General features: G+C 41.5%; 1 protein-coding gene across 1 annotated transcript; it reads right to left on the reverse strand.

Moving 5' to 3' along the window:
• Positions 1–352: 352 nt before the first annotated feature.
• pfkmb (phosphofructokinase, muscle b) lies at positions 353–12,109 on the reverse strand. Its single transcript, XM_042503714.1, is given in 24 exon segments — positions 353–593; positions 1,463–1,568; positions 1,658–1,757; positions 2,748–2,859; positions 2,961–3,022; positions 3,099–3,263; positions 3,355–3,507; positions 3,609–3,696; positions 4,646–4,716; positions 4,798–4,944; positions 5,044–5,107; positions 5,210–5,274; positions 5,457–5,582; positions 5,696–5,788; positions 5,871–5,966; positions 6,069–6,177; positions 7,264–7,308; positions 7,392–7,557; positions 7,733–7,922; positions 9,159–9,236; positions 10,424–10,497; positions 11,833–11,970; positions 11,973–12,024; positions 12,026–12,109. Coding segments are annotated over 24 exon segments (2,511 nt in total). The 5' UTR covers positions 12,095–12,109; the 3' UTR covers positions 353–451.
• Between the last annotated feature and the right edge of the window lie 1,621 nt (positions 12,110–13,730).

The raw sequence follows: 13,730 nt of genomic DNA on the forward strand, positions 1-13,730 counted from the left end.
GCGTCTTAACCCCTTAGCGCTGGATAAAGTGCTGACATAATCTTCTTAGATTCTTGTGCTTCATATACCCATCTCCTGTGATCTTTCATATTCTCTCTCTTTCTCTCTTCTTCTCTGCCTCTTTGATCCTGAACTGGATTGTTGGATTGACAACAGCCTGTTTCCCATTGTGTGCTGTGAGCCTGACTCGCCTCATGCAACCACATGCAAAAAACCCTACACTTTTCTTGTGATTTATTATGGGTTCGAAACAAAGCTGCAGACTAATTTTGATAGTTGCAATAAATTAGACTATTCGGTTTTTGTTGTGACAGAGTGTTTCTGTAAAAAAAAAAGATACATATATCTCCTGTTTTTTGGTGATACAGTGATGATCTTTATTAATATTGCACTTTTTAGAGATAAAGTTTGAGTTAGTGCTGTTAACAGAAGACGGTCAGACATAGAAACGCTACTGTGGAACTAAGCCTCTCTTCTTGATGACATGTTCCATCGCAGTCTTTTCGGAGGTGTCCAGGTTTATCTCGTACTTGGCCAGGATTTTCAGGATTGGCCTCAGCTTTAGCCACCACTGAATCTTTGGGATACGGTGTCTGTGGAGGACAATATTTGTCAGTGCAAAGAGGAAACAAAAGGAACAACTCTCTCAAAGCCTAGGCAGTAGGGGTTGAATGATACCTTCCTTGTATCGATGCATCAATTTATATTCCTGCGATCATACCACATCAATAGGTAAATGGCAAGTCGTCCTTCTAGTGTGACTTTTATCAATCTAAAATCACTTTTCAAGGCATAAATCTACTGTATTGATACTAAGAATTTGTGCCTTGTATTTTGCACGTCAAACATTGTTATGTAAGGGCTTGACAGCAAAAGTATTTCACTTACATTTGCATATAGAAATAGATGTGTGGGAACTGTAAAATGTATTTAATAGCACTTGTGCGAATCATGCGCATAGCCACAGGTGTGCCAGGGTGTGCCTTTGCCACTAAAAGTGTTTTGTTTTTTATAAAGCCCACTTCCCTGTTGTTTTCCTTCTTTATGTGGATTGCTATAATACATAAGACACACGTAATTTCTATGCAATTGGGGAGCAGAAGCTTTTCTGGCCCACTTTATGTATGTATGTACAGCATCGTTACACCCCTACTAGGGAGTCAAGTAATTTCTGTAAAATACTTAGAATAAAGATGGATTAAGTGAATTTTGACCACTAGGGGGCAGAGAGAGTCCAAAGTAAACTAGGGGGTTTAGGCTTTATAGCTAACAACTGCATACATACATATGTAGCACAAGTACGTCTACATGGGCATTAGATTACAGTCCCTTTCCTTAGCAAGCTGTCAACTCAAGTACAAGATTTACTCAAGTTCTAACCCTGGTTTGGCCCACTGTGTCTAACTGTGAAATGTCATTAAACACAAAACAGAATAAGTAACAAAAAAATCAATTGTCTTACTCAAAGTCAGTCTGATCTTTAAGCTCTGCCAGAGGCTGAAAGACCAAAGACCTCTTCTTCATGCCCAGCACACAGGCTGAATCTGGAGAGTTGGCAAAGATCCGACCTGGAGGTCAGGGATTAAAGATATAGTATACATTAGCACGGGAAGCAAAAGGATTCATTACATCACAACTGTATACAACATGTCCTCACCATGTCTGTAGCATTCCTTCAGCTTGTCAGTCAACCATAACACAGACTTGAGCCCCATCTTCGTGCCAAAATTCCTGTCAAAGGGACTTGGTGTTCCCCCCTAATAACAGAGGATAGATTTCATCATGTTTGTGAAATTGAAACTGGAGGCAAAAATAATGTGCAGTCTGCACTGAAGTTCTTCACAGGTCAACCTTGACCCTAGAGCCCAAGACCCTACTTGGGACCTGTATGGGTTTGGGTCCAGGTTTTATTATGGTCAACTTGTTCTGTGTGGGGTCCCATTCTATTACTGCGATACCCGAGTTTGTCTTTCAGAATGCGTCATACCTGAGTGGATCAGAGAAGGCCCATGATCACTGCTGATCATGAGGCATAAGTGCTGTGTGTTTAACTTGGTTAATGATGAGGCGGATTTAGGATCAGATCACATGAGTGAAAATAATGTGAAAAAAATGTCTAGGAGCAGCACCAGTAAGTTGGAGGCAGAGCAGAGGATAAACTAATAGTGAGCACCACAATATCCACAACCTGGACTGATTTTCTGAAAAAAAAAACAAAACAAAAAAAACTCTGGATTTAAGAACTCAACATATGTTCTGATTGTACGACCACTTTAGACAAAGTAAGGCTGCACTTTTTTGTCTCTAATGTTTTTACTATGTCAGTAAATCTGAATTACACGTAAGTGTTCATGGACTCTGTAAAATGAACTAAACGACTGAACGATGTGGAGCATGTCCATACTTACAAAGTTTAAACGTCTACATTTGAATGCTCGATTTAAGCAGCTTAGAATTATCTTACACTGGTCACCAGCATGTGACCAGTTTATAATAGTTCAACAACTACAATAATAAAGTGACAGAATTTTATAAAAATACACATCTCAAACAATTCGAGATGAAAAATGTTTTTAGCTGTAGAACAACAATTTTAGTAGAGATTTTAATTACCAGGTTTGTCTATAAAACAGACCAGAGACCTGATATGAGTCATGTTACTCTACCTATTGGGTTCAAACATACGTAACAAATTCCCTGTGTCCATTAGGATTCGGGTCAGTCATTTTTTTCATTTAATGGCTCACCTGCTGCATGTGTCCAAGTACATTCTTCCTGCAGTCAAACACACCCTTGCCCTCCTCTGAGTAGAGGTTGAAGATAAAGTCTGTGGTGTAGTTGGCATTGCATTTCTCATTTCTAAAACAGACATAGGACATTAGGTGAGATGAAGCCATAGTGAACTGCAGAGTGTAAAGTTTATTCTTCTCAGAGTAGAAATTATGCCAAGTATCACAAACCTCAGAATCAGTCCTCTCTTCACTGTTGTCTTCATCTTCTCCACCAGATGTTCCACATTCACCTGCAAACAAATCAGCTATCAGACCACTGATCTATGTCATCACTTCCTCCCTTTTTGTACTTTCATAGGGACAGACCTCGAGGTCGTGAATGTTGAAATGCTCCTCGTAAATGTAAGCGGCATCAGCTCCAGATGCCAAGCCTGCCATGGTTGCCAGGTAGCCACAGTATCCTCCCATAGTCTCAACAATGAACACTCGTCTCTTGGTGCCGGCAGAAGATTGCTTGATCCTGTCGCATGTCTGGAAAAGGAGAGAGAGTAAAAGAATACAGTGAGTGAGATTTAGGTTCTCAATCCTCTGGTGTTGGTTTCATGTTCTATAAGAATTTTACCATGGTTATAGTGTTAAGTGCAGTGTCTGTGCCAACACTGAAGTCAGATCCGGGAACATTGTTGGAAACAGTAGCAGGAATAACGACAAGTGGAACACAAAGTTCCTCATACTTCTCTCTAGCCTGCACCATCTCCAGACCCCCAACAAATGCCTATTAAAGACAAGAAGGAAGGAGGGAATTAGTAAAATGTCATGTACATGTTGTGTTTTAGTGTTATGCACTAACAAAACCTCTATAATTCAGCTGCTCACCTCAAAGCCTCCAATAATGATTATTGCATGAATGTTGAACTTAGCAATGTTCAGACTGATTTCCTCCATAAACACGCTTGGCAAGGACCTTTAAACAGGAAGGATATAGAATTATAGTTACGTCCACATACTCACTGTTAAAATAAAAGCAACACTATCAGCATTATTTGCCCATGTCTTGGCCAAAAAGATGCACCTGAACACATAGCAGAGACTGCAGCCAACATCCATCAAGCATGTGCATTCTGTGCCTGCGTGAGAGAAAGTAACTCTCCGTACCAGCAGGCGGTGGTAGACTATATTTATCATTAAAAAGGAGAACAGAAAGACTGACAGGACAGAATCAAGATGCTAGTTAGCCAATTAGCACATTGACAACACAATCCAATGTTGAAGGAAGAAAGAATATTTTCCATGTGCTAGTGAACAATAACACCTCTGTTTCTCTTCTCATGCGCTGAGCTGAACTGCCAATCAGAACTATTTCATTCATTGATGGGATCCACCAGCCCCACTGCCAATTCAGCATGATAAGGCCAAAACTAAGCAACAGACGCCCACCGACAACCTGAGACTGACCAAAAGCCAACTGTTGGCTTAGTGTGTAAGGGCCCTTACAGGGGCAGTATATGGCATTCAGGGAATATCTAAGACTCACTGTCTGGGGCAGTATTTTCTAATCAAGGTTCTCAGTATGGAGGTTGTTGAACTGGCAGTGAGCAGCTAACAGTGCTAACTCAATAAACAGCGTTAACAAACAGCAACAGTGCTGACAGAGCCAACAGTGTTACCTGACAGGAAATTTGAGGGTGGATGTTACACCTCTGTAATGTCATTGTCCCAATAATAGCAGTAACCATTGTATGAGTGCAGTACTGAACAGCAGCAAAGGCCAGACAATGGGATACACATAGGACTCACATGCATACATGGCCAGCACCACTACCACAACAACACACAGAGAGGCTTGGATTGCAACAAATACAATGTTATTATTACTGTACCAGTTAACAGAGTGGTTTATTGAAATATCTCACCTCTTTGTGCCCAGGATGGAGCCCCCCTTTCCAGTCCATCCTGCCACTCCAGACCAGCCGATGGGTTCAATCTGTGCAGGGACAGAGTGCATACTCTTTCATGCTCTGAAAGTAAAAGCCTTCTTGTCTCCGTGCACGTAAGTAGAACTTACCATTCCATGAGCCAAGCCATCAAAGCCGTCGTGCACTGCCAGCATCTGGTGGCCCTGGAGAATGCCGATCCTGACAGCCGCACGAACTGCAGCATTCATTCCAGCACACGGAGCTCCCACGTTCAGTATAGCGATGTTGATATTACTCTGGCACAGGAACAATCACAGAAACATTTGTCAGGATAACATTTTCAGTGGGACTATGAAACAGTTAATTTATTAGATGGTTCAACTCTAGTTCCTGACCTTTTTGTCTGGGAGGTGCACATGAGCCAGCATTTTGTAAGTGTTCCAGTTGTTCTCAAAGCTCCTATTGTCCAGAAATAAGCAGATATGTGCAAATATGTGAAACTGAACAGAAAACTTTCATTTGGATAATTTCAAATGGATAATGCAAAAGTGCACGTCTCACTTTCCCCTGAGCTTCACTGCATCGTCAAACCTCCCTTCCCCCATGGCTGTGGTGACATCTTTGGTCTGGTGTGAAAGACGGAAAAGACAGAACAGAAACTGAGAATGGAATCAGAATATTATGCACATCAAACACACAGCTTATTAGTGCTGCTCATCTAGTTCATTGGTAGAGTTTAGAAAAAAAAACTGCTTGTTGGAGTCGCCCTGAAGAACAATGATTTGTTTATGGGAAAAATTCAACTCACCACTTGCACACACTCCATGAGAGGGAGCCTGACAGCCATGTTTCCAGACAAGCTGACCACACATGCGGGAGTGTCTGGTGTGGCCTCCAGCAGGGCCATCACAGCCTCCACACCCATCCTGCTGGCCTGAATCATGACAATCAAAGAGCAGACACTGAGAGAAAAGGGTAGACTTGTATACGACTGATACATAGTATTGAATATTTTAATATTTATATATCAGACAGTGCTCATATTACCAGGATTCTGTCAAAGGCAGAAGGGGTTCCTCCTCTCTGCACATGACCCAATATGGTGGTGCGTGTGTCAAAGCCGAGCTTCTTTGATACCAGCTGTACACAGAGATTGGGATTTTATTTGTCATATGAAGAGCCTATCTGTGTGCTGGTGTACTGGATTCCTACCATTACTGACCAGTTTGACGTCTTCACATGTGATAGCTTTGCCTTGCTTGTCTATTGCTCCCTCTGCAACAATGATGATATTCAAACGGGAGCCGCGGCCTCGTTGCTGAGAAGGACAGAGAAAACTGTCAGGATGAACAGGCAGACTCATTTTTAAAAAGCTAGATTTGAATAAGTCATTGAGGCCAATGAGAGAAAAGACATTTACATCCATCAGTCTTCTGCACAGATGTTCCTCCCATCCCTCATCTGGGGGCATCTCTGGGATGAACACCCAGTCAGCGCCACAGGCCAGAGCTGTCACCAGAGCCAGGTAACTGCAGGTGAAGAGTCACATGAACTGAAAAGTCAGTATCCAAACCTTTCATATGATAAATTTCTGTTTTTTCACGCTATTAATGTTTGTTAGAATGGAGAAGCCTCTGAAACAACATTTAAACAAAAACACAGTAAATATTTCATCAGACAGCGTATTGGAGATGGGGAGTATGTTAAAAATTGGGAAAAGACCAGTAAGGTCAGTTTATCTAGTAAACCCTCAATCCCATTCTTACCCCCATTCAGGCAACAGCATCAGGTCACACTTTGTCCAGTGCTTTGGTTTTTAACACCAAAATTAAAACCTGAAAAACCAATGTCACTCTTAACAGACTCAGCTGTGCTTTGTGTTAAATGCTAATTAGCAATGGATAGAATGCTAACATGCGAGATGGTCAGCATGGTAAACTTCTATGAAGTTATTATAATTAAGGTTAAGGAACTAATTCAACCACCTCTTTTTCATCCCATCCTTTCTTCAGGACTCTACCCTCCAAAACCCTGTTTCATGTCCTCGCTCCCTTCGGCACAACAGCTCAGTGTTAGCATTATTGCCTCAAAACAAGAAGGTCCTGGATTTGAACCCCAGTAGGATGACGATGCAAGGACCTCACCGAGACGTGACCAGATCCTGAGTCTCCACCTCTGGGCTCCTAGATGCTCCGGCCACACTGTGACTCTGTTTGGCCCCGTTCATCTCCACACTATGACCCCTGCATCGCACTGTACATGAACCTGAAAAACAGTTCATCCCTCTCCTTATCTCTCCTTGATCCCTATATCCCACCAAACTTGATCTCACTCATTCTTTACCAAACCTCTTTACCCATGCCGAATAAACTCCTTTTATACCATGGCATGATCTGTGTGAGCATGTTAGCATTTAGCCCAAATCACCACTGAGCCCAAGTACAGCTATACCTGCAAATGTGGCTGTAGACTCTCTTTAATACTTGAGATGTAAATGTAGTTAAAAGGAGGGGCAAAGTAGACTATAACCAGTGACTCTATAAATTGTTTTACAACCTAACAGATGAATAAACCCCCATGCCGCTCCTTTAAAGACACACACAGACTGTACTCACCCACAGTGCCTGCCCATTACCTCCAGGATGAAGGTCCTCTGGTGACTGCAGAACAACACGTATCATGTCAAGACTCTGACAAGGCAGTTCTGTCCATCACATCAGTGCATCAACAGTGTCAAGTATACCTCTGTGCGGTGGTGGTGATAGCATCTACTATCTCGATGATGCGATGCAGTGCAGAGTCTGTGCCGATGGTCATGTCGGTGCCACAGAAGTCATTGTCGATGGAGCCCACCATGCCGACAATGTTGAGATGGGAGGAACCCTTGGCCTCCTTATCCGTGATCTTACCTGAGTTCACAGATTACAATGACAACACACTCAGATACCGGTAATTCTTAAATAGTGGCTGGAGCCTGAAGTATCCAGATGATAAAAACCATCCGCAACTTTCCCTTACATCAGCACAAAAGGGCTGATATTTAATTTGAAGTTGTGTTGCTTAGAAAATCGAAACGTGTCTCACCTGCTTTGACCAGATCTGCCAGCAGCCCACTCCACTCTGTTCTGAACTGGTTTGCACCCGTCAGACTGCCATCACCTCCAATCACACACAGGTTGGTGATGCCCAGCTTGACCAAGTTACAGGCGGCCTTGGTGCGTCCCTCCTTTGTGCGGAAGTCCTGACAGCGGGCGCTTCCAATCACAGTGCCACCCTGGAATCAGACAATAAGAAGGTTTAAAACAAGGATCACAATGAAGCAGATAAGGAGGCGGGGTAACATTATCTGAAACCCAGGGTTCGACTACACACATGGCAGACAAGGGACTTTTCCGGTGGGCCAAAGTTCCTCTTTTGTCTGACTGTCCCATAAAACGTGTATTTTGTAATATTGATTTTTTTTTTTATTGAGACTGGACTGGCCCAATCCCCCCTCCTTTGGTTTCAGTGCCTAAAGCACAAAAAAAGAGTGCCAAAATGGATAAGACAAAACAAAACAGAGGTGCAAAAATGTCAGGTTGAAGCAAGATAGCCCTTCAGGCAGAATGGCATTGCCAGGTGTCTGAGGCTACAACCCCAGATGGTTCATGAATAGCCTCGGGCCTTTTAGACCCTTTAAGCAACTTGCTGCTCAGACTGACCTCTGTCAAGTCCCTTCTTTATGATCGCTTTACACAGAACCAAACATTGGCTGATTTATTCCGCTCCAGTGTGTGATTTTAGATTGCATGCCAGCTCTTGGTGGCTGTTTTGGTCGCAGCAGAGAATCTCTCCTCTCTCATTGTGCACTTATAGGTAGTGGGTTAATATACCGTAGTTACAGGAATCTGTGTCACCTGATATTTTGTCATACGTGTGCCATAATGTAAGCTTTTATGAAGCATGACAGATGCCTAATATTTTTTAAACACTTGTCCCCCTGATAAAAACATTGAATTTATAGAAACAGCGTCTCCAGTTAAGTAGATGGTGGCAGTGTGTAACCTCAAAAATAATGGCTACAATCTGCCATAAAATGGAAAGAAGGTAAAGCAACTATGCACAGTTTAATCAAGAAGTATTATGACATTTCCCATAAATTCATCTAAAAAAGGCACAAACTGGTGCATAAAAATTCACTGTATACCAATACAAATATATAACTTACTTGTCATGTGTAATTGACTGTGGTGGGCCAGTCTGGGCCAAAAAGCCAGGGTCATTTTTTGCCTCAGTCCAGCTCTGCTGAAACCTAAGCACTCGGATCCTTTAAGTCTTAAGATATTTAAATGAACTTTGGCATTCAATTGACTTTTAATGACCTTCATTTGACCTACAGAGCTGCACTGTAAAGGCTAAAGAGTTGCTAGAGTTACACGGATCATAACCTCACTGATCACAGGTTAAAACCAGAGTGGAGATGAGCAACATGAAGATTAATTTGCTTTTGCATCCTCGTGCTTGTTCTCACCAGCTGTAGCATCATAGACACACTCTCCCAAGTAGCAGGACGTATGTGGTCTCCTCCATCCACCAGACCCTGGTAACCCTGTCAACAAAAACAAAATAACACCTCCTTGAACAGGGGTCATTGCTGGGGAGAAAGCTTCAGGCCTAATGATACAGGCATATTTTTACTCTGCCATGTGCAGCTATTTCAGTCTAGCAAGTGGTGCGTTAACTATATTGGGATTTACAGATTATTTATAGGCAAGGTTCATCATGTGTGATAGGCAGTGCAATACTGCTGAAAACTCTTACTTGATCAAAAGCAAGCAACATCTTGCAATCAGTTAATAGTTTAAAAAATTTCTTGTGTAAAAACGCAAACATTTGCTTGCTCCAGCCTTTCACTTGTGTTTGTTATCACTTTTTCTGTTCATTTTGTTGATTGAATAATTTGGGGTTTTTGGATTGTTGGAAAGACATGGCAACACTTTGTCACTCCCAACTCGTCAAATGCCGATGCTTTGTCTCTGGCACAACACAGACTTGTTAGATACCCCTCCAGCGATGGTTTTGGATGGTCAGGAAAGGCATGTCAATTTACGCTTTTTGCACGTGTTGTGTCTTTTCAGTTTCTGCTCATTAAATACATGCAGTCTCTTTTCAAAATACAATTAGAATGTAGGTTAAGAAAACTTAAGGATTACTTCCCCAGGTTTAGGCAATAAAAGCACATGGTTTGGGTCAGAAAAATACATCACGATTTAGCTTTAATTAAGTTTGCTTGTTACTAACGTAATGTAACATCATGTGACATGTGTCACATACATCATGTCACAAAGTTACCAACATAGAGTGCTACACATAGGTGAACAAGCACATAATATTGATAATAACTCAGCTGATTTCTGGTTTTATATAGGACACAAACAGCAGTTTGTTGTTTGTTTGACCCCTCCACCAACCCTCCCATCAACTATAGAGGGACTTTTCTCTCTTTATACCAGAGCAGTTGCTTGGGGTGTCAAAAAAGGCCACAACAACAGGTGCATTTGATTCTGACACTCAAGGAGGCCTCTGTGCATCGGTATCTGACATAGAGGGCCACTGACCAATCGTCTGTATTTGATGAGTTGGAAGTGAGACCAGCTTAGCAAGATAGAGCTGTGGGAACTTTATGGTGGGCATTTTGACCAGTTTTTGTATGTGTATGCGTGAGTGAATTTTGACATTGTACGGATAACATGATTCATCAAATAATAAAAACAGAAAATTTAGAATATCATTTACCTCATGGACAAAATACACCTTGGCTCCAGTGTAAAGTCCCACTCGAACTGTGGCCCTCACAGCTGCATTCATACCTGTGGGCACAGTGTGTGTGCATATTAGCCTTTTTAATTATATGAGGGCCATTTGTTAGGGACAGAAAAATTGATTGAGTGGAATAACGAGAGTCTGGTGGTACAAAAATAACACCTGTTAAACAAAAATATAATAGCATTTCAATTGACTGTACAGTTCAGTTGTCAGTGATAGTGGGACGCTTGTATTGCTGGAGAGGCAACTGGGCCTCTGCCTGCAGTCTCAACAGTCAGGGGGTAGCTTAAAGGACAAGTTGTGGATAGGTTAGCGCTTAGGGTGCCAAGAGCATCTCAACTTACAGGGTAAAGACGGAGAGAGGAGAGAGACGAAGTAAAGGACGGCCCTCTCACTCTACCTCACTACTTTATAAACTCATGACAGAAAGGTCATGCCTCTAAAATTAGCCCTAATAGCAGTGTTAGAGGGAGAGGAATAAGGAACAGAGGTAGAAAATTGGACCAAAGGATATCATGAAGACTAAAAAGGTAAGGTTTAATGAGGATTATGTATTTAAGTGAGTTAAAAAAGAACAGTCAGCAAGCTGTGCAGTTTTGCATTTACACACTTGCCCCAGAGTCTTATATGGTTCAGAGAGGCAGAAAAACAGACAGACAGATAGCTCACTCTTTCACATGCACAAACTGCAGAGCTGTGTGAGGTCACCGAAAGGTCATGGTTGAGATATTCCTCATCAAGTTAAAGGTCAGGGAGAAGCTGTCTCACTCTTTGGTCGCAGCAGCTTCAGCTGAAGGAATTCATGCTGCCCTTTTCCACAGGTTAGCTCAATGAGATAGATAGCTGAGATAGCTCTGTTGCAATTGAGAAGTCATTAACTATTATCACTAATAAAATAAAAATTATGAGTTGTCATATTTTTTTCATAATTGGTAGCTGCAATCAAAATTGAATATGAGTAAAAAAGGGCTAAAATTTAGGCAAAAAGCAGAGTTTTTTCTGGTACTATAGCCACCCAAAGGGATTTCAGATTCCAGCAGCTCAACTAGCCCCGTGCACAAAGACTGTCCTTGCTAAAGCAGCCATGAGTTTAATTGTAACCTATGGCCCTTTGCTGCATGTCATCCCTTCTCTCTCCCCCTTTTACTCTGAGGCTCTCCCATGCAATAAAGGCATAAAAGCCCAACACTGAAAAAAAAAAAGAAATCTATATTTCAAGGTTTCTGACTCACTTTACGTCATTAAACCCTGCTGCTGAATTAAGTAATGACCTCCCACACACCAGATCCTCTCAACCACCTGCTGAGGCAAACAAACAGCAAACATGCTCTGTCTTGGCACTCTGCACTCACATACCACTCTAGAAACCCTTAACATACCCTGTGCATCGCCTCCTGAGGTCAGCACGGCAATCGCCCGACCCTTTCCCATCTTGGTGGGGTCGATGGAAGCCGTTTGTGCCATGGTCCTGGAGCTGAAGCCGACTGAGGGAAAGAGGCCGAGAGTGTAAAAATCCTGCTGTACTGTCTGGAGTACAAGCAGCGTCTCACCTCTAACTCAGCCTTCCTGTTAATGGAAAGTAATACCAGTTGCAAGAGTGTGTAGCATAACTGTCCACTTGGCAGACATGGAGACACACATAGTTGCACTTACGCATTTAGACACGCACGCACACACACACACACACACACACACACACACACGGGGCCTATTAAAAGTATTTAACGGCCCTCATCATGTCACACCCCCTAGTCATTTTTCATATTTTATTGTTTTGCAGCATTGAATCAGTGTGGATATCCTACGTCTTTTCACACTAATCTTTGGATGTAAAACCTCAAAAATATAATTAACTGGAAAAGTATCTAAATTTAGTTCAAATACATTACAATAATGGGTGGTATTGGCTTTGCACATTTGGTCAATTATTCCAGTTTCAAGATGCATGGACGCTGTGAGTGACCACTGCAGATCATTAATGTGCTGTTTTTAACCCATTCCTGTTAAGTTTATAAGCATTATGTTTGGGGACTGGGTGTTGCAGGAAAATTAGTCTTCTTGGTTGAACTTCTCTTGCAGACTGCAGGAGATATCCCTCATGGATTTTTTTTGGATTTGTTTCATGAAAATTGCATGCTCTTGACAGGCCATTGCCATGGAAGGACATTTCAAGCTTTGCCATATTTTCTTATATTAAGAAAGTGTATTCTTAGCAAGCTGCAACCTCTGAGGCCTTAATTGCCGAAACCTGCAGTTCCTTGAATGGCCATGGAAGGTTTAATGCATAATATGATGTTAAGTCCACTACAGAAAAGACATGATGATCACTAAAATTAGGTGGGAATGTATCAATATTGGTATCAGTTATCAGTCAAATAAGTTGTTTTATATCTGCATAGTAGATAGTAGCAAAGTATTCAATACCCTGCATACATCCTTTTTTTTTTTATCTTTATGACCTTTTTTGGATAATTACACCTCAGGTTTGTTTGAAACCTTGATTTCACCTCTATTCAGGAACACCAAATGGTGGTGGTGTGTGTACTGTATGTTTGGTGCGTGTGGTGGATGCCTGTCTCTATTTTGTGAACTAAAAACAATAAATAAATGAAGATGTGCCATAGTTAAGGGGGCAAATGTGTACGCAGTTCATTTTGTTTTCTACCTGTATTTCTGTTCCTTTTTTGATCTGATTTAAAAAAAATGTATGGACATCCACTGTTGAAGCAACTGCAGGTACAAATCAAATATGTGTTTTTTTGGCACATGTTTGGCACTTTTTGATTTCTTTACTCCTCTGTAACATGTAGTCCACATTGAAAACCATTATATAAATAAGCCATTAAAATGCATAAATACGTTTAAATAGTTCAAATGTGTACATTTCATTGATTAACCCTCAAAAAAACAGAACATTTGTTTTGATTTCTTTTTTGATTTTTTTTTTTTTCAAAAATTGGAGAGAAGGCAACAAGCAACTCAAAAAGACATTACCCAAAACTTTGCAAACAAATTGAGTAAGTAAGTAGCATGAAAATGACTGGAAGAAAAGTAAAAACAAAACCAAGCAAGGAAATGACCTTAAAAAGACTAGTGCGAGAAAAGAGATAAAGATCAAGGTTTCGCAGGGTTTATGGTCGGTTTAAAAAAAAAAACGCACCGTAATAGCCCTTTAATGGGAACAATTAAAAGTCTGCCTACAAAAAATGGTAGTGACGCTTCCCCTTTAAGAGCCGCGGTGCACCTCGTTACCTGTGTGCTATCTTAGCTTTAGCTC

Source organism: Plectropomus leopardus, chromosome 2 (genome assembly GCF_008729295.1).
Source record: "Plectropomus leopardus isolate mb chromosome 2, YSFRI_Pleo_2.0, whole genome shotgun sequence".
Lineage (NCBI taxonomy): Eukaryota > Metazoa > Chordata > Actinopteri > Perciformes > Serranidae > Plectropomus > Plectropomus leopardus.